Genomic DNA, 22,243 nt, shown 5'->3' with positions numbered 1-22,243 from the left:
CCATGAGCCTCGGACCGGAGGCCAGGTCCCTGGCCTTCTGGTGGAGGGCCCCGGGTGGGCTGCCTGTTGCGGCTTTCCCCCATCCCTCTTCTCCTGCCCCGACACGATATGCTGGTTGAAGCCCAGCAACTCATCGCTGTCTGCCGGGTCTTTCCGTTGGGTAGTGCCTTCAGCGCCATGTGTGGTAGCGGCACCATTCACGGAGGAAGATTTTGCAGGCCCTTTCGTTTATTCAATCGTATTTATTGACCGCTTTACTGTATGCACAGCACTGTACTAAGTGCTTGGGAAGTACAAGTCGGCAACATATAGAGACGGTCCCTACCCAACAACGGGCTCACAGTCTAGAAGGGGGAGACAGACAACAAAACAAAACATGTGGACAGGTGCCAAGTCGTCAGAACAAACAGAAATAAAGCTAGATGCACATCATTAACAAAACAAATAGACTAGTATTCCCTAACCCCTTGGCCAGAGACCCTGCTTGAGAGCCACAGGCTGCCAATCCTGACTGTGGGGGCTTTTTCTGACTTTCCCTACACTGGCTAGACAACTGCCCCCGGCTCTTCACAGCTGCCCTGGCTTCAGGTGGCATTGTGTTATGTGCAGGGTCAGTGCGCACTTCTCCTGTACAGAGCACGAGATAGGGGGGTGGGAAGGAGGAGAGGCCCAATTTTCCGCTCTTCCCCCTCTTATATACCACTGAATTCATTCATTCATTCATCCAATCGTATTTACTGAGCGCTTACTGTGGGCAGAGCACTGTACTAAGTGCTTGGGAAGTACAAGTTGGCAACATATAGAGACGGTCCCTACCCAACAACGGGCTCACAGTCTAGAAGAGGGAGAAAATGAATGATTGATGAATTCTAGCCACTGGTCAGGAAGCCTTAATACAATCTTGAGTTCCTGCAAAACAAGTTATTGATAATTTTGGTGTTTTTTTAAGGTATTTGTTGAGCACTTACTATGGGCCAGGCACTGTACTAAGCGCTGGGTAGATAGAACTTAATGAGGCTGGACACACATGGGGCTTACAGTCTGAATCCCCAGCTTACAGATGAGGTAACAGGCACAGAGAACTTGAGTGGCTTGGTATTTATTAAGCTCCCACTAGATGGTAAGCTCTTTGAGGGAATGGGTCTTTCCTACTAACTCTATTGCACTGCCTTCTCCCACGGACTTAGTACAGGGCTCTGCACAGAGTAAGCACTCGATAAATACCAGTGGTTATACCTGTGGAGGGCATCCTCTTTGGGTCTGCACTACTCCTTCTTTCCCTCTCCCTCCTGCGGCATGGGTCGGAGAATTGAAGCTTAGTATCAATGGCTGGGAAGTGTCCCTGAGTCAAATCCTACCCTAGTGTGCGGTATCAGAGACAGGGACTCATTTCAACTGAAGAGACAGGCCGCAAGGAGCTGCATCTACCGCTGCATCCATCATTAACCAACCAAATAACAGGCTTCCAGCTTTAAAGTACTTTTTCTGCCTGGGGTAAGAATCAGTACCTCCTAGTACCTTTTCCCCCTTCTAGACTGTGAGTCCCCCTTCCAGACTCCGAGCCCGTTGTTGGGTAGGGTAGGGTCTCTATATGTTGCCAACTTGCACTTCCCAAGAGCTTAGTACAGTGCTCTGCACACAGTAAGCGCTCAATACGACTGAATGAATGAATGAATCAGTAGGAAAAAGATGGTTTTTTCACTGTTAGCTGTAGAGTTCCTTAGAGTGGCAGAGTCTGAGTTAAATAAAAATCTGGGCATTGGAAAATCTTGTTTAAGGCCAGACTAGTCACATATTCAGTGGTAAGGAAACTTAACCAAGCGATTGTCATTTTCTCTGTCTGAATTCAGTTAGTATGGTATTATCAGTATTTGATGAATGAGTGGAACAGTCAACAAATATCAACCAATATAGTGGAACAGTCAAAAATATTAATCAACTGTTGATAGTAGCACATCCTGATCTTGACTGACATATTGGCTTTAACTCCTACCAAATTCTGGGCAAATAAAAAGTGAGCGGGCCCAGTGAAATGTCACCAATCCATCTGAATAATTTTTCTCTCATTCAAATGCCCAAGAAACATTTTCCTCCTGCTTTGCATACTGCTCGATCAGTTCTTTCCTTGTCTCGGCTGCAGGCTCTAAAATGCTTTCCCCTCTTTCCCAAGACACCATACTTGCCTAACTCCAAAGGAGAAACAAAGCCAGAAGATGCAGTTATTCTGGCCTTTCCCTGTCTCCCTCTTCTCAATACCTCATCCCATTGCTAGATGCTAAAAGGAACTGAATTTTGGAGGCACCTGAAAGATCCCCAAAAATGAGCCTTGAACAGTGTCAATACACTCTCCTAAGAGCCAAATAAGATGCACTTTGAGGGATTTTTCAGGAGCCTTAATGAAGGGTTAAAATGAAAACTAAGCCAATCCCAGAAACAAACCAAGAATGCTAGTTTGGCTGATGGACAAAGGTTTAAGGAGACCTAGTCCATTACAATATTTGCATGTTCACATGCCGTAAAATTCCCTGAAGTCATATGAAAGATGGGGCAGTCTGACGTTACTCATGCGAAAATCGACACCTGTACAGTTCTTATTGGGATGTTATCAGTAAACTACTAGAGAAACATTTTAAAACCTCAAACCTATTTTAATATTTGTCCTGTACAAAGCTATTAGTACATTTTGAGAAGATCGTAAAGAAATTTACCGACAAAATTTCAAGTTCCAGAGATGGAGAAACTGGGAAAGAGGATGATTAAAACTTGCCCAAGCCACACGAACCAGTGACAAAGTCCATGATACTCCCAACTCTTAAGTCTCAAGCAAATGCCTAAAGCTTGATAGTTTTGCATGCCTTTTATCCTGCTTCCAGACTCAAAACGGTAGCAAATGAAATTTTCAGGTCTCCAGATGAACTGACAGATTTACGCAAGGTATGCTTTCAAAGCAGGGTCAGGGTTTTAAATTTCATCTCTGTAGGTTCTAATTCAATAAAAATAGCTGGAAAAAAGAACCTTGGGACCATGACCATTAGTTGCTTTTCGTTAGGCTTACCCAGGAATTTACAGTTGACCTTCAATAGGCAGGTATAATTCCGGAGTAAGGGATATATCTAACCTCATTGCTTTGTGGTATTTTTGTTTCTTTAACAAAATAATGCTGGTCATAAATATGGGCAAATCCACACCGAGAAACTTCAACATTTTCCTCTTCTAGTTTATTTATTTATTTTTTAAAGTTCACTGCATCCCTCAATGCAATTTATTTGAGGACTATATTTCCCACCAATTACAGGGCGTGCAGGAGTAACCCAGGTTGGACTTCTACAGAGAAAACGTTTCTCAGTTGTTAAACCTGGTTGATATATCCACCATAAGTCAAATGAGATTAATGAAATCGGGAAAGTGACCACTGGGCAGATTTGCTATTTGCCCCCGTGAAGAGAGCCAATTTACAGAAGAATGGAAGACAAGATAGCAGGATGGGTCCGTGGACTAAAACCCAGGGAAAAAGGGAATCTACTTGAACTATTTTCTATGAGTGTGAAGTGTTAAGAGAGAGCTAGTTCACTGAGCCTGGGCTGTCTACTCTGCCACAATTCAAAAAAGGGTCTGCTAAATGGCATATGACTGATTAGGCTGAATCTGGCCTCAATCTACAAGCCGCAGATTTTACTTGGCTGACCATTTGAATGTTCTCTCACGGCAGAACAAAAAGTAAAAAAACACTCAAGGACTGCGGTGTAATAGCTACTGCCTCCTTTTCCAAGCTATGTCGATCAATTTTTTAACTAGAAGTATAGCAAGGTATGCAAGTCTAAAGTTTCTTCAGCCCCCAATCTTACCTGTTGAGTCTTCCAAATCAATCAGTTTGGGCATTAAGCTTTCAGGGAGTTTGTCAGGCAAATCATAGCCATTCTTCCTAGCAACGACCAGATGAAAGGCAGCACAGAACTCATCCAGTGTCAACGCGCCGTCTTTATCAAAATCTGAAAGTTCCCTAAAAGACAAATTTACTATAAATATAATTAAAATCCTTTGAGAAAAATCTGATTTCTCAAAAAGGACTCATCCAAGAGACAAGTCAATACATTTGGGTTGCTTAAAAAACCAAACAAAAACCAAAAACCTCAAATAAAAACAGTGACTGATGTAAAAATGAACATTAAATATTGACTATTATTTTCAATGCATCTGTCTTGAAATCCACAGTTTAGCTTAAAACGTGCTTCAAAAAAAATCAATTGATTTTAAGTTAGTATTCTCAATTTCCTAATTGAAGCTATTAAATTTTAAATGCAGCTGTATAATTTTACATTGCCCCATCTGCAGTAACTCTAACGGGCAACAGACAAACCAGAGGTGTTTTGAGAGCAATACATTTGTATATGAATTGAAATCATACATTTTAATGTTCATCTGGCAAAGTTTGTAAAAGAATATGCTTTGAACAAGTCATCTGGCGATTGGGCTTCCAACAACAGGGCAGCCAGACTAGGCCTGAAATGAAGGATAAGCATTGTGTCTAAGCCCATCATGGCTTGTTTCAGTACTTATCCCACTTGTTCAGAAGCATATGTGATAAACTGAAATATGCATAAGCAAACTGGGTCCTTTGTTCCCTGCAAATCAATACTACCATTGTGTCAATGTGAAACGGTTGATACTACCTTGTGATCTTCACTGCTCTGGAAGACTTTAACAATGCTACCTTCTTTCTATTTTTTCGAAATAAAGGTGGAAAAGTACTGTTTGTGGTGAGCTGAGATCTGTGGAATGAAGACTTAAAGAAAAACGGACCCAGCCAAATAAAACTTCTGGCGGTTCCAAAAATCTCCCTACTGTAATTCAGCAGAAATGATCCACATCAAACACCGCACTTACCAAATATGAGAAAGCTCAAGAATAGGTAGTTTTGATTTTGTAAAAAACTCTTTAGCTGCAGACCCTGAAATATTAAAACAGTGGTTTTAATTGTAAATTTGCAAGTCTAAGGATAACATCTGTGCACAACCATAAGATATATTATCAAGGGAAAGATGGGAGTATTAAGAATATAGAGAAGGATAATTTGGTAGGGGGTGTATTGATGGTAAATGCACAAACTTAATAATGCCTTACAAATATGAAAATCCATGTCCATCAAAACATTTTTGGGAATACACAGTTGAGACTAGGGCCTGCCATATCTAGAATGATTTCTGATTTATTTTTTTTTTTTAGCAACTCACCTGGAATAAAGCCGTTTAGATCAGGTTGAATGGTTTTAAACTGATTTACATAATACTGTCTTTGTTCATCTGTAATTTTCCAGGGATCATCATAACTACTGGATTGCCTACGAATTTCATTGGCAGTAGTAGCTGATGCTACAGTTCGTACTGTTGTCTGGTCCTGAAATGAAACATTTTTTCCTCAGTACGTTATCTATCTAAATGACCATATGGACCATCGGCGCTAGGCTACTTGCCCTTGGAAGTAAAACAAACGTCTTTCTTGAAGAAAGTTTCAACATCAAAAGCTTCACAAAAATCATTAGCAAAGTACGTATTTGTGACACGCAGGATACAGGGTATGCTTCTGCACGCTGAAATAAATGATTAGCGGTAATGAAAAGTATGTAAGCAACAGAAAGTTTATGAAAAATGCTAAGAAAGCCAAGCAGAGAGAGATATAAAAATGGGTATTTTTCCAAAAAAATTCTCTTTACTATTAGAAAATTTTTATTTTTAAAAACTGTAGCCAAAACCTTTAGTGAACATTCCAGTGGTACCAGACTGTTGCAGAAAAAGGTCTAGAACAGATTTCTGTTCTCCATACAAGTGAACTTCTATAAATGAAATTTGCAGGGACAAAGTATGAAGAAGAAGAAAAAAAATGATTGCAACAGTAATTTGAATGAAGCAAATCAAATGCAATACCAATAAAATGTCACACCTGGACAGAAGCAGGATGCATGGCTAAAAGAGTACTGGTTGGTGGAGTATCTGCAAAACTGACCCAGTTTTCTTGAGGAGGAGGTGGAGAATTACCAGACCACATCGCATCACCAGTAGAAGAGCCTAAAAGCAGAAGGGAGAAAAAGTTGGCTTACTTTGAAACGAAAAATTAAGATTGCCAACTAAATGGGTTGGCTGAAGTCTAGCAAATCAAAAACCACTAAGATCTGGCCATGAATTGCAGATATTTTAAAAAACTCCCAGTGGGAATATAGAAAAACCCAGGGGTTGCGTTAAAGTTGATGGCGCATTTCTGAAATAAAAGTGATGATGATCTAGGGTGTGTGCTTTTGCTTACTATTTTGCATTAACTTCTTAGCAAATGGAAACACTAAAGGTTCAACCAGGAATATTTCTAAAACAGCATGGCTTATTGAGAAAAGCGCATGGCCTCGTGGATAGAGTATGAGCCTGAGGACCTAGCTTCTAATCCCGGCTCCACCACTTGTCTGGTGTGTAATCCTGGGTAAGTCACGTAACTTTTCTGTGCCTCAGTTACCTCATCTGTAAAATGGGGATTAAGACTGTGAGCCCCAGGTGGTACAACCTGATCACCTTGTCTCCTTCCCAGTGCTTAGAACAGTGCTTTGCATGTAGTAAGCACTTAATAAATGCCATTATTATTATTATTATTGTTGTGTTATACTCTCCTAGAGCTTAGTACAGTGCTCTGCACACAGTAAGCGCTCAATAAATATGACAATGGATGAATGAATGAGTGAATGGAGCTGTGAACATGGCAGCACAAAGTGGGAGAGGCTCAGCACTTAACATTTTAAAAGTGGACATAAAAGTTGGCACACTTGGCACAAACATTACTTCTGATAGGACTTCAGACCACCTGAATAATTCATTGTAGCCTAAAATGTTGGAAAAAATAATGACCCTCATCTACTCTCCTTCAACTGATAGAATAGCCAGCCAATTGACACCTCATGCTTTGTTCAAGTAAAAGTTGTGAATACTGGAAAGCTGATGGTTCTTGCTTAATTTTTAATCAGTGGCCAGAAGAGCATCTATTGGCCCCTTCCCGCAAGTGCACTGATTGAATCAATCATATTTACTGAGCGCTTACTGTGTGCACAGCACTGTACTAAGTACTTGGGAGAGTACAACAGCTTGCAGACACATTCCCTGCTCACAATGGGCTTAGAGTATAGAGAGGAAGACAGACATCAATATGAATAAATAAATTACAGAAACGTTCATAAGGGCTGTGGGGCTAAGGGAGGGTGAATAAAGGCTGCAAAACTAAGTTCAAAGGTGATGCAGCAGGGAGAGGAAGAAGGGGAAATGAGGGCTTAGCCAGGGAAGGCCTCTTGGAGATGTGTTTTTACTAAGGCTTTAAAGGTGGAGAGAGTGAACGTCTGTTGGATGCGGGGAGGGAGGGAATTCCAGGCCAGACACAGGATGTGGGCGAGGGGTTGGCGGCGAGATAAGATGAGATTGAGGTACAGTGAGTAGGCTGGCATTAGACGAGCGAAGTGTGTAGGCTGGTTGTAGTGGGAAATGAGGGAAGGATTAGTAGGAGAGGGTAGGATGATTGAGTGGTTTAAAGCCAATGGTAAGGAGTTTCTGTTTAATGCGGTAATGGACGGGCAACCACTGGGGGTTCTCACCCAGTATTGGCACTGAATATTGATAATGACCACGTCTCACATTTTAGTAATCAAAAAATGTGTTTAGGTGACTCACTGGCTTAATAAAATCTTGTATTTCTCTGAGCATGTAACAATAACAACAATAACAATACTCATTAAGCCTTATGTGCCAAGCACAGTACTAAGCACTGGGGTAAATACAAGATAGGCATGTGGGGTTTCACAATCTAAACAGAAGGGAAAACAGATACCTAATCACCCAGTATTGGCACTGAATATTGATAATGACCACATCTCACATTTTAGTAATCAAAAAATGTGCTTAGGTAACTCACTGGCTTAATAAAATCTTGTATTTCTCTGAGCATGTAACAATAACAACAACAATAATATTCATTAAGCCTTACGTGCCAAGCACAGTACTAAGCACTGGGGTAAATACAAGATAGGCATGTGGGGTTTCACAGTCTAAATAGAAGGGAAAACAGATACCTAATCACCCAGTATTGGCACTGAATATTGATAATGACCACATCTCACATTTTAGTAATCAAAAAATGTGCTTAGGTAACTCACTGGCTTAATAAAACCTTGTATTTCTCTGAGCATGTAACAATAACAACAACAGTAATATTCGTTAAGCCTTATGTGCCAAGCACAGTACTAAGCACTGGGGTAAATACAAGATAGGCATGTGGGGTTTCACAATCTAAATAGAAGGGAAAACAGATACCTAATCACCCAGTATTGGCAATGAATATTGATAATGACCACATCTCACATTTTAGTAATCAAAAAATGTGCTTAGGTAACTCACTGGCTTAATAAAACCTTGTATTTCTCTGAGCATCTAACAATAACAACAACAATAATATTCATTAAGCCTTATGTGCCAAGCACAGTACTAAGCACTGGGGTAAATACAAGATAGGCATGTGGGGTTTCACAATCTAAATAGAAGGGAAAACAGATACCTTATAGAAAAGCAAACTGAGGCATGGAGAAGTTAAGTGACTTGCCCATGGACACAGAGTAGGCAAGTGGCAGAGCTGGAATGTGTCTGTTTATTCTTACATTATGCTCTCGCAAGCACCTAGTACAGTGCTCTGCACACAGTAAGCATTCAATAAATACAATGGAATGAATGGGATTAAACAAACTTGAATTTGATCGAAGGAATGAGGACTGAAGTGAAACAAGAAATTTATGTTTCAGGTGAGCAAACAGCTATTGCAAATGACGTAAGTTGAATAAATTAAAGAGGGGCACCCAGCTCCTCTGAAACAGAATATGGAATAGAACTTCTAAGACCTTCCACCCAATTCAAACAGGAAAGATAAGAATATTTGAAAAATCTGGTTCATAATGAAAAGGGTTTACTGTTTACTGGTTCTGCTGGCTGAAAGACCCACTTCCTACATTTCGGACATCACATTCCAGGAACGGCAAATAAGTTCTCAGGAGCTGCCCACATCGGAGAGTCCACGAGGATGTGAGGCAAAATAGCTAATCCATCAGTGGTATTTACTGAGCGCTTACGATGTGCAGAACCCTGATCGTTTACTAAGAGCTTGGGAGAATACAATATAACAGAGTTGGCAGACACGTTCCCTGCCCACAATGAGTTTACAGTCCATGGGGAGCAGTGACTCACCCATTTCCAAGAGTGAAATGCCTCACTACCTTCACCTTTCCTAGGGAAAGCCCTCTTGGGGGTTGGGGGTTAGAGGAAGTCGGGAAGGAATCCCTCAAGCTCTCACTGCTATGCACATTCACATGTTCCCAGAGTCCCTTAAATTGCCGAGCCTGCATTCCCTCTGCTTTAGAGGTTTCAGGGATAAAGACAGGGAAAGAGGGTAGTCGTGTCAGGGTTTTGACTAGGGTAAAGAGAACACAATCAACCAATAACATTTATTCAACCACTCATTTATTGAGCGCTTACTGTGTGCTGTACTAACAGAGTCCAAGATAACAGAGTTGGTAGACACATTCACTGCCTACGACAAGCTTACAGTCAATCTAGAGGGAGAGGCAGACATCTAATAATCAATTGATGAATATGTTCATAAGTACTATGGGGCCGAGGGAGGGGTGAATAAAGGGAGCAAATTAGGGTGACGCAGAAGGGAGTGGGAAAACAGGAAATGAGGGTTTAGGAAGGGATGGCTTCTTGGAAGAAGTATGCCTTCACTAAGGCTTTCAAAGGTGGGAAGAGTAATTATCTGTCAGATATGACAAGGGAGGGTGTTCCAGGCCAGAGACAGGACATGGGCGAGAGGTGGGATAGATGAGATCAAGGTACAGTGAGGAGCTTGTCATTAGAGGAGTGAAGTGTGTGGGCAGGGCTCTAGAAGAAGAGCAGTGAGGTGAGACGGGAGGGAGCAAGGTGATTGAGTGTTTTAAAGCCAATGGTAAGGAGTTTTTGTTTGTGGGCTTTAAAGCCAATGGTAAGGAGTTTGTTTGCTACAGAGGTGGATGGGAAGGTCTGTGGGAGAAACTACTGGAGGTCCTTGAGAAGTGGGGAAACATGGGCTGAATGGCTTTGCATAAAAATTTAATCAGGCAGCAGAGTTAAGTATGAACTAGAATGGGGAAGAGACAGGAGGCAGGGAGGTCAGCAAGGAGGCTGATACAGTATTCACGGCCAGATAAGATTAATGCTTGGATTAACATAAACATTTTAGACTGTGAGCCCACTGTTGGGTAGGGACTGTCTCTACATGTTGCCAATCTGTACTTCCCAAGCGCTTAGTACAGTGCTCTGCACATAGTAAGCGCTCAATAAATACGATTGATGATTAACATGGTAGCAGTTCCGATGGAGAGGAAAGGGAAAATTTTAGCAACGTTGTGAGGTTGAACCAACAGGATTTGGAAATAGATTGAATATGTAGGTTGAATCAATCAATCAATCAATCATATTTATTGAGCGCTTACTGTGTGTAGAGCACTGTACTAAGCGCTTGGGAAGTACAAGTTGGCAACATATGGAGACAGTCCCTACCCAACAGTGGGCTCACAGTCTAGACGTCTTGAATGAGAGAGATGAGTCATGGATAACAGCGTTGTGAGACAGGAAGGATGGTGGTGCTGCCTAGAGTGATGGGGAAATCAAGGGAAGGACAGGGTTTGGGTGGGAAGGTAAGGGGTTCTGTTTTAGATGTGTTAGGTTTGAGCTGTTGGTGGGACATCGACTGTGTGCAGAGCACTGAACTAAGCACTTAGGAAAGTACAATATAATAGAGTTGGTAGATACATTTCCTGCCCTCAATGAGCTTACACTCTAGAGGGGGATGCAGACAGTATAAATATATAATTCAAAGCCCGACTGAGGCCTTCCCAGACTGAGCCCCCTTTCTCCTCTCCTCCTCCCCATCCCCCCCGCCCTACCTCCTTCCCCTCCCCACACCACCTGTATATATGTTTGTACAGATTTATTACTCTATTTACTTGTACATATTTACTATTCTATTTATTTTGTTAATGATGTGCATTTAGCTTTAATTCTATTTGTTCTGAACTTGCCACCTGTCCACATGTTTCGTTTTGTTGTCGGTCTCCCCCTTCTAGACTGTGAGCCCGTTGTTGGGTAGGGACTGTCTCTATATGTTGCCAACTTGTACTTCCCATGCGCTTAGTACAATGCTCTACACACAGTAAGTGCTCAATAAATACGACTGAATGAATAAATAAATTACAGATATGTACATAAGCACTTCGGACAAAGGGAGGAGTGAATAAAGGGTTTAATTTCAAGAGCAAGGGCGACACAGAAGGGAGTGAGAGAAGATGAAATGAGGGTTTAGTCGCGGAAGGTCTCTTGGAGAAGAGCCCTTAGTAAGATGCTTTTAACACAGCATTATTATTATTTATTATTATTATTATTTATTATTATTCTTCCTCCTTCTCGTCTTCAAGCCTTCCCTCTCCTTCCTCAGGCCTCCAGGTCCAAGGACCTCACCCTCCTCAGCCAATCATTCAATCAGTCAGTGGTACTTATTGTGCGCTTACTCTGTGGAGCACTGTACTAAGCGCTTGAGAACTCCTCTCGCCGCTCACTTTTGTCTTGGGGAGGATCAGAGGGGGCAAGAGGGGTGAGGGCCTGGAAGCTAGAGAAGAACTCGAAGATGGGGGAGGTACGGAGCTGGACCCTATAGAGAATGGGAGCAGGGGCCCAGAAGCAGTGTGGTCTAATGGATAGAGCCCAGAGGACCTGGGTTCTAATACTGGCTCCACCACCTGTTGGAGAAGCAGCGTGGCTCAGTGGAAAGAGCCCGGGCTTTGGAGTCAGAGGTCACGGGTTCAAATCCCGGCTCCACCAATTGTCAGCTGTGTGACTTTGGGCAAGTCACTTCACTTCTCTGTGCCTCATTATGCATCATGATTCCCTAGAAAATACTCCCAAGGAAAACATCTTTCATCTCAAGAGAGATAAACCAAACAGGCACTCTGAATGGTATGCATAAAGGGTTGCCAACTGGTGAAAATGATTTTACGAAAGGACCTAATAAAAATGACCGACCTCCAATTTTTTCTGATAGAGAAAAAGAGATGAAGAGCGGAAGGTGTGTGCATGTTGAGGTGGGAGGGCTCTGCTCACAGGGTTGCAGCCGGCCAACTCTGTAGGCAGACATGATACGTGAAGAGAATTCCCAGAGGAGTTAAGCCTGTGGGACGGGATGCAGGAGAATGCCCAGACAGTTTCCAGGGGATTAGTTCCCGCAGAGTTTGACATGCTAGCCCTTTCTGATGCTAGAGCAGCAAATCATGGCCTAGTGGACAGAGCACGGGCCTGGGTTCTAATCCTGATTCTGTCACACGTCTGCTGTGACCTTGGGCAAGGCACTTAACTTGTCTGTGCCTCAGTTACCTCATCTGTAAAACGGAGATTAAGAGTGTGAGGCCCATATGGGACAGGGATTGTGTCTAATGTGATTAACTGGTATCTATCCCAGCTCTGAGAACAGTACTTGGCACGTTGTAAGTGTTCAAGCACTAGTATTATTAATAATAATAATAATGGCATTTGTTAAGCGCTTACTATGTGCAAAGCACTGTTCTTGATACAAGGCCATTAGGTTGTCCCACATGGGGCTCACAGTCTTAATCCCTATTTTACAGATGAGGTAACTGAGGCCCAGAGAAGTTAAATGACTTGCCCAAAGTCACACAGCTGACAAGTGGCTGGGCCAGGATTTGAGCCCATGCCCTCTGACTCCTAAGCCCGTGCTCTTTCCACTGAGTCACGCTGCTTCTCTTCTCTATTATTAGTAGTAGTATTATTATTAAATGAGGCAGGGCACCGAGTGAGGCAGCTGCATCAGGGATAGGCAAGCTTTTCTGCCATGGTCAATCCTTGGGCCTTCCTATGGACGACTGGTGAATGTACAGATGGCTGACAACAAGTATCAACATCCTAATGGTGGCCCTGCACTCTACCAACTCCAAAACCGTCTCATGCAATCCATCTATCATATTTATTGAGCTCCTTCGATGTATAGAGTGGGATACTAATGGCTTGGGAGATACACATTATTTACAAAGAGGGAAAGCAGGAAGAAGAACAAGGATTTAACTTGTAGCAACATGGATATGTAAGTGTCTGGAAAAGTGGAAGAGATGAATAAAGAAGTAACCTTTGTCAATCAAGATATACTTAAGTACTGAGGATGGATTTATACCACACTTGAGCACTTCATAGCGAGAGTTTAACCTTGAGGAAAATCAAGCAAACTCTCCAATGGAATCTTTTCCTCCTTATATAAACAAGTCCCTTTCCTTAAGATTTCCCTTCATCTTCTGTTTTTATCCCCTCCTGTCATTTTTACACGGAAGCGCAAGGATTGGCTATTCCTCAGAAATAAGTGAACACTTGATGGCTCAGAATATACATACACATGTACATTCCTGTACTTAAGAAAACTAGATAAAATATTTATTACTCTATTTATTAATTTATTTATTTATTTTACTTGTACATATCTATTCTATTTATTTTATTTTGTTAGTATGTTTGGTTTTGTTCTCTGTCTCCCCCTTTTAGACTGTGAGCCCACTGTTGGGTAGGGACTGTCTCTATATGTTGCCAATTTGTACTTCCCAAGCGCTTAGTACAGTGCTCTGCACATAGTAAGCGCTCAATAAATATGATTGATGATGATGATGATTGTTTAAATTATCCACCCTAGAGCAACCACTGTTACCAACAGCATTAAGATATATCTGCATACATATTTTCATAGTGCCTAGCACCACGGTATAAAGCAGCAAAATGCACAAATCACTAATCTTGGCTATTCTAAATTTCAACAATACCCCTAGGAGAGATATCTGGTTTCCTCCCCCCACCCTCCAACAGAGAAATAGCGTGGCTCAGTGGAAAGAGCACGGGCTTTGGAGTCAGAGGTCATGGGTTCAAATCCCGGCTCCGCCAACTGTCAGCTGTGTGACTTTGGGCAAGTCACTTCACTTCTCTGTGCCTCAGTTCCCTCATCTGCAAAATGGGGATTAAAACTGTGAGCCCCCCGGGGGACAACCTAATCACCTTGTCACCTCCCCAGCGCTTAGAACAGTGCTTTGCACATAGTAAGTGCTTAATAAATACCATTATTATTATTTTTATTATTATTATTTTATTAAATCCTAGCCAGCATCACTTCTAAATTACTGATTCCACGCTCTCAAGCCATTCTAGACTGTGAGCCCGTTATTGGGTAGGGACCGTATCTATATGTTGCCAACTTGTACTTCCCAAGCACTAGGTACAGTGCTCTGCATACCGTAAGCGCTCAATAAATACGATTGAATGAACATGAGTTACAATAAAGGGAATTCACACCTGGTTGTGCTTCACTAAATGGAGACCAAAAAGGCCCTGCCAGAGGTCGCTCGTTATTTCCTCCGCTGGGATGGCGGTTGTGCTTCCTCCACGTATGAGGAGACGCTGGTGGAGACTGCTGCGGGGAAACAACTGGAGATGTGGACTCCTGGAAATGCAAAGTTTTGGAAGATGATTTTCAAGGTAGCATTTCAAAAATTAAAGATGTTTTAAAATAAAAAGTATGAAAGAGCAAGATTAGCCTTTCAATAGTAAAACTATGATTTTTTAAGTTTTTACAGGATCATATTTCTCCACCTGTGAAGTTTTTTTTTTAAAATTAGAGCTAAACCAAAGGAGCTCATTTTGACAGTGAAAATACTATGTCAAAATCCACTGTAATTCTGCTACAAGAGACTTAAGTCAATTTAGGACAACAGTTTAATGAACTGCAACACCTTTACTGCTGTCATCAGAATCATCATGTATTTGGGAACATGGTATCTGGAAGGCTGGCTTATTTTTCAATGTATCAGGTTCTTTTCCTGGGATATTTTTCTTGTCCATTCGCTGTAATGAGCCTGGAACTGCCTTGGGTAATTGGGACTGGTGACAACTATTTTTGTTTACATCTTGTGTCATCATTCTTTTCTCTCTAAAAGCAAGCTCTCACAGCAGTGGTAAGATTCCATCAATCAATCAATGAATCAACGGTATTTGAGTGCTTACCTTGGGCAGAATGCTGTACTAAATACTTGGAAGAGTACAATACGGTTGGTAGACACAATCTCTGCCCTCGAGGAGCTTACAGTCTATCACTCAACCATGGATAATCCAAATTGAAGCTGGGAGTCCAATGCGCCCAAATAGGTTTTGCTCAATCAACTGTATTTATGAGGGCTTACTGTGTGCAGAGCACTGTACTAAGTGCTCAGAAAAGTACAACACATTAGAGACTGTGGACACTATCCCTGCCCATGAAGAACTTACAGTCTAAGAGGACTGTAACTTATGTGTTAACTACCAAAAGGTAGTAGTGATGCTGAGCGTTTACTTAGCCATTTGAATTGCTAGAAGGGAGTAATATTACAGTAATATTAATATTACACCATCCAGATGTCCTATGTAAATCATAGAAATAAAAACTAAAATGAAAAACATTCAAACCCAATTTCTACCCAAATTAAAAAAACTCTCAAAGTTCAATTTTTTTAACCAGAAAAGCCCATACTCTAGTTAGATTAGCAATGATCAGTCCAGAGTAATGTATCTGGTTCCCAGATTCACAATTCACAGCAATGTAGAGGACACGCAGAGAGTTCAGAGAAAGCTGCAAAGAAAATTAACGGGTTGGGTAATAAGACAGAGAAAACGGGATGTTTTAGCCTGAAAAAAAGAAGGCTGAGGAGCAGTGTGAATAACAACATTCTCCAGGTTTCCACAGGGTTATCATACAGATGGTGGCCAGCTTATTCCGAGTTCCACTAAGGCTGGAACAAGATGGAATGGATGGAAAGAGCAATAGAAGGGATGCTAACATCAGTAAATTAGCAGAACTTTGTGAGGGTCTGTGTGCAAAGGGCCATACTATGCAGTTGGAAGCAAATGATAAAAATAGAAGATGAGGTCCCTACCCTCAAGCACCTAGCAGTCTAATGGGGGATATATCATTTGTGGACATACAGTGGGAACAAGAAAAAAATCCATCAGCAGCATTTATTCAATATCTACTGTATGACTGGAAGAGTATAGCTAAAAAAGAGATGTGGACCCTGTCTTCAGGGAGTTTACTGCCTGTAACAACAAATGCAAAAAGTTCACAAATACAGTGGACAAAAAAAGGAGTAAGAAATCAATATATACACGTAAGTGTTAAGCGTGACTGATGGAATAATATGACAAGGTCAGTGGGGGTTGGTCAGGGAATGAAGGCCACTGGAGAAGGTGACCAAGATTAACTATTGGTCTGGGTTTCCAAGTCTTATAGTTTTTTTTAAAAAAGCAGAATTCATAGCTATCACTTCAGATGTGTATAGCTGTGCCTAGAGGCAGGGAATCGGATCAGCTGACTTCTTCTTAGGTCTTTCCCAATTTGTGACTGAAAAATTAAGGATCTATTCAAAACATCAATCTTTTTCTAAAATTCCAAATTAGAGCCAGAAAGGGGAAAAAGGGAAACAGTTACAGAAATGACAGTCTAGGTCCAAGAATAAACTTGATTACCCTATACTGTGAAGGACAATAAACTAATGTTCAAGAGGCGTCACCTAGAACAAGATGTAGTGTTGGTCACACTTTTGCGCTGTGTAATCCAGCATATCTGAACCTTTTAGTTTCTCTATATGAGAAAGAATCAACCTCACTTGTTTTTTTAGCAGAAGAAAAGGTTCTCCTGAATCCTGTCTTTTCAAATAGCCAAGATGATTTTGTAAAAAAAAAAAAAAAGTTGTCATTTTTAGTCAGTTTATCACTACAAATGGCAACAAGAAATCACCAATCTAGTTTCACTTTTGAAATCTTCATTAGCTAAGGAAGTTTAGAATGAGTATACTTCTTGAAACTACTGAAAAACCCCTAATAAAATGCATTCAATAATTTTTATTTGTCTATTTCACCATCCTGTAAAAATATGAAAGTTAATTATTATTATTATGTTATTAAGTGATTTCTAGGTGCCAAGCATTGCACTAAAGACACAAGATAGTCAAATCAGATATAATTTCTGTCCCACATGGGGCTCACAATCTAAGAGACAGGGGAACAGAAATCTTTATTCCTACTTTACAGATGAGGAACTTCATCTGTCACCCAGGAGGCAAGTGGCAGTGCTGAAATTAGAATCCAGGTTTCCTAACTCCCAGACTCACGTTCTTCCCACTAAATTACATGGAGATGGTACCATTTTTGGTATCATCTCAGTGATATGTGTGTATAAAAATATATATATATATAGTTTATTGCTGTATTGTACTCTCTCAAGCGCTGAGTATAGTGCTCTGCACACAGTAAGTGCTCAATAAATATGATTGAATGAATGAATATATAATACATAAGCAAAGAAAATAGGTAAAGGCAAATAATTCGGTTCAGGAACCTCATTCATAGCAGATTTAAAGTTATATGGCAGTCTTCTAGCTTGTGAATCCATTGTGGAACATGGAGTCTGAGCCTTTTATCTGTATCTACAGCCCTTAGTAAGTATTTAATAAACTCCTTAATCACTCAATCAGGACTAGTTGGTGCCACTTTTGTGAAAAATGTGTAATGTCTCTCAAAAGCAAGGCAGGGTTCTGTAGAATGTATTCTTGGGTCAACATTTACATTAATCCATGGCTGGAGATCCCATTTATGTACCAACTGAAATTTCTCAATTTAACACTGACAAATTTTACTCACTCATACTTCAGTAAGCCGACCCACGCAGTTTAGTAATGTGGAAATTATATACCTAGTAACAGAAGAACATCTATCAAATTTATCAATCATTCACCACCATATAAATGTCACCATCAGCAAGGAATTCTAAGTATCAGGTCCCGAGAGGGCAACTCAACCTTCTTTCCTGACTTTTTCTCCCCTTATAATAAATGCTAGATTGAGAAAACTACGAACGAAAGTTTGGTTATATCTATCTATATGGTCCTTCTGGTTTTTCTAGGTCTAAGGGGCATAAGGAGTTATCTACTCTTGTACTCCACACAATGCAATGTGAAGCAGCGTGGTCTAGTGGATAGAGCACGGGCCTGGGAGTTGGAAGGACCTGGGTTCTAATCCTGACTCTGCCACTTGTCTGCTGCATGATCTTGGGAAAGTTACTTCACTTCTCTGCGCCTCAGTTACCTCATCTGTAATATGGGAGTTAAGGCTGGGAGCCTCATGGGGACATGGCCTGTGTCCAACCTGATTAGCTTGTATCCACCCCAGCGCACAGTACAATGCCTGGCACCAGAATAAGCACTTAATACCATTTAAAAAATGCTTGGCACATAATAAGCACTTAAATACCACTGTTATTATTATAAGAGTATTTGTAAGATACAGTGAAGAATAATTTAAAGCCCTTTCAGAAAATCCCAAATATAGCCTACATCAAGATTTTTCTCTTTTCCCTCAAATACCGATGCCCATTACCTGTTGATCTGTTGATGTACGCGGTTGGACTGTATCATGGCTTACAGAGCCTTTTTTGACTTGTACCCTACCAGGTGGGGGAGGAATTACACCAGAATAGGAGCCTTGATTATCAGCATCCGAGGAATAGGAGGCCGCGAGTCGAGATTCCTGTTCATTCTTTGAGGCTACGAATCTGGGCAATGGGAGATCCTTAACTGTTAAATACAGAAATGAAGATTACTTTTAAAAAACAATAAAAACACTTTAATGAGCAAGCAAGAGAGATTTTGTTTATATAAAGCAAGACTGGGGAAGAGCCGATTCATTTTAAGAATGATTTACCAGGAACCGATGGTTGAGGAAAGTTGCGGAATCTCCATTTCAGGAATTCTTTAAGAATAAGGGTAGGCAATATTTGAATTGTTTGGTGTAATCACACTTAAAAGTAGGGGCTGAACTGGCCTCTTAAGGTCCTCCCAAGTCTAGATTCTCTTGATCCCATGCAAAATGTTAACATGATTAAAAATCTGACTTTTCTAACCACATCAAATTTTCAATGAGTTTCAGTATTTTATTGAAATGTTTTAGGTATCTTAAATACCCACTCAATGCTACCATTTCCAACTTTTAGTTAACAGGTAATAAGGTGTTACATCTCATGGGGGAAATACATTTTATTCCTTTTTTTCAAAGAAATACACAAAGCCTGGAATTTACTGATGTTGGAAAAAAATCTATTCTTGGGTCAACAGTTTTGACAGTTAATTTCACTTTTCAGCTGGATGACTAAGAGTCAGTGAATTCTCCTTTACAAAAAAAGTAGTAGAAATGCTTTAACTAATATTGAAAACTTCTGCCTAGTTCACACCCAACCGTAGAAGAAGTGTTCGTATTTTCAGCCATTAATAAAATCTTTTCAAGGCACTGCATTGCATCAAAAACTAAAAATACCGAATCCATTTTACAAATTAGAAAATGCACTTTCCTCAAGTTCATTAAATGATGCCATCTGACTCACACTGAATAGGCTTTTAAACTAAGAAAACTCGTTAAATTTATGATGGGTTAAAGATCCATCCCAAATAATCTTTTCCACAATTTTTGATCACAGCTGGTTTCAGAGCCACATGTACATTCACTTATCCTCGGGCAATGGAAGGAGCGCCCAAATTTATTCTTAGAAGTATAACATTTAGTAACCGCATTTTATGTCGAACACCATGCTAAGTCCTTGGGCAATCATATCAGATATGGTCCTTCCTTGTGATCACAGAGGTATCACAATTCAAGAGGGAGGAAGAGCAGGTCTCTCCATTTTTTATTTCGGGAAACTGATGCACCCAGAGGTTAAGTGACTTGCCCAAGGTCACAAAGGAGGCTAGTAGCTGGAATTAGAACCCATGTATCCTGACTCCCAAGCCTACACTCTTTTCACTACAATACCTGCATCCACCATCAATCAGTAAATCATTTAACAAACCTGTTCTTACTACGGTAGAAGGGAATAAATCACACCATGACACTCAAGCCTCTATGCCAAATTCAAAATCTAATGATATTACTCTAATTCATCTGGGGAATGCTTCCCCCTAAAATACCATTTATCTGAAAATAGCTATCCACTGAATCTTCCATTTGGCCAACTAAAAAAAATTACATAGAAAGTCTTTCAATATTTTGAACAAGTCTATAGAGCAAAAGAAAAAATGCATTGGTCTGATTCAACCATCTTCCCATCAACAAAAAACTACTCCTCAAATCCCCATGAACAGAAATCACTTCAATGATTCACAAGCTTTTGAGCTCTTCTGCGTCTAACATCCTTAGTAATTACTAATTTCCTACAGTTTGTTACAAAGAAAGATGCTGTATTTACCTGTATTTATGCTTTCCACTCTTAAAGGGAGACCAGACTGGGCCACAGCTACAAGTTTTAAAGCAATATAGAACTGACTTCTGCCAAAATAACCAAGCCTTGTTGCTCCACACAGTTCCATAATCTGCAAAAGAACACAATTTCATGTTAGGATTTCTGCCAAAATACTCTCGCTGAAGAAGAAACTATTGATTATTTCATTCATTAATTCGATCGTATTTACTGAGTGCTTACTGTGTGCAGAGCACTGTACTAAGAGCTTGGAAAGTACAATACAGCAGTCAAGAGAGACAATCCCTGACCACAACGAGCGCAGAGTCTAGAGGGGGAGAGACAGACATCAATACAAACCGGCATCAATATAAATAAATAAAATGATGTGTGTATAAATATGCATATATATAGAAAGCGCTTATGTATATATACACACATATTTACGTCGGAGCTTTCTATAGCACCAAGTACTGCTTAACCTTCTTGATTTCTGCCACTCTTATCAGACAATTGTAAAGTCACTTATTTCCACTCCATACTATACATCTGAAAAGGGAATTGCACTGCTTGGGAAGCAGCATGGCCTAATAGGTAGAGCACAGGCCTGGGAATCAGAAGGACCTGAGTTCTAATTCCAGCTCTGCCACTTGCCTGCTGTACGACCTTGGGCAAATCACTTAATCTCTCTGTACCTCAGTTACTTAACCTGTAAAATGGGGATCAAGACTTTGGACCCATGTAGGACATGGACTGTTTCTAACCTGATTAGCTTGTATCTACCCCAGAGCTTAGCATAGTGCCTGGCACATAGTAAGCACTTAACACATACCATTAAAAAACCTCAACATGGTTTTTTGATGTTTTAAGGGAGTTGGTTTCCTATACATCCAAATCCACCCGCTTCTTTAATTTTATTGTATGCCAATTTTTCTGACTTCTCTGCACTAAAAATAAAAAATGTACTAGTCTACGGAGCTGCTTAGGAAATAGCACGTTCCAACGAAGGGCCTGATCAATTAGGTCAAAATGACGAGAGAATGATTCTTCAGAATGTAAAAGGGAAGCTTGTCTACTGGTACATTCTACTAGAATTGCGTCACAACCCATCTATCATTCCATCACCAATCTACAATGCTTTTATCATTCCTTCTTTCCGCAGCAGAACCTAAATAATGTTCAGAGTGCTGAACAATGGTCCAAATCCTTCAGACCCATGCTCTGTTCATCTTCAAATCACTCCTCAAATCCCACCTCCTCTACAAAGCATTTTCCAGTTAACTTCCACCATTCCAAGTCATTTCATTCCAATGGTCATTTTCTGCAGTTCTGTTTAGACAGTCACACTTAGCACTTACATATAAAGAAATCCACGTACCGTGCTCTGCACACAGTAAGTGCTCAATAATGATTGAATGAATGAATGAATGACAATTCGCCAATGCACCCAATTATCTGTCCTTCCAATATGCTATTACCAGTGATAACCCTGTAACTTCCTCCTTCTTACATGTAAATATTTTGTCATCACCTATCTCACTGATTAGATTGTGCCTCTTTGAAGGGGTGGAAACCAGATTGGATGGGATGAAGGAGAGAATTGGAGGAGAGGAAGTGGAGGTAGTGGGTGTAGACAACTCCCTCAAGGAGTTTGGAGAGGAATGTTAGGAGGGAAATGGGGTGATAACTGGAGGGAGCTGTGGGATCAAGGGAAGGGTTTTTTTTAAGATAGGGGATACACCAGCATGTTTGAAAGCAGTGAGGAAGAAGCCACTGGAAAGTGAATGGTTGAAGATGGTCAGGAAAGAGGAGGGAGGGGGCAAGTATGTTGGTAAGTTTTGAAATG

The 22,243-nt window shown here is 40.7% G+C and overlaps 1 protein-coding gene across 5 annotated transcripts in view; it reads right to left on the bottom strand.

Moving 5' to 3' along the window:
* Positions 1-22,243, bottom strand: part of REPS1 (RALBP1 associated Eps domain containing 1) — a 101,520-nt gene that overhangs the window by 36,042 nt on the left and 43,235 nt on the right. For all 5 annotated transcript variants that reach the window (XM_038767312.1, XM_038767321.1, XM_038767329.1 and 2 more), the window contains exons 2-8: positions 20,407-20,530; positions 18,549-18,745; positions 14,439-14,586; positions 5,938-6,062; positions 5,232-5,394; positions 4,885-4,948; positions 3,846-4,000 (exon numbers count right to left, since the gene is read on the bottom strand). In XM_038767312.1, the coding sequence (XP_038623240.1) occupies positions 3,846-4,000; positions 4,885-4,948; positions 5,232-5,394; positions 5,938-6,062; positions 14,439-14,586; positions 18,549-18,745; positions 20,407-20,530 (976 nt within the window). The remainder of the gene's footprint in view (positions 1-3,845; positions 4,001-4,884; positions 4,949-5,231; positions 5,395-5,937; positions 6,063-14,438; positions 14,587-18,548; positions 18,746-20,406; positions 20,531-22,243) is intronic.

The sequence above is a fragment of the Tachyglossus aculeatus genome, chromosome 2 (assembly GCF_015852505.1).
Source record: "Tachyglossus aculeatus isolate mTacAcu1 chromosome 2, mTacAcu1.pri, whole genome shotgun sequence".
Taxonomy (NCBI): Eukaryota; Metazoa; Chordata; class Mammalia; order Monotremata; family Tachyglossidae; genus Tachyglossus; species Tachyglossus aculeatus.
Note: the sequence above shows the minus strand (reverse complement) of the source record. Positions and strands in the feature narration are given on the sequence as shown.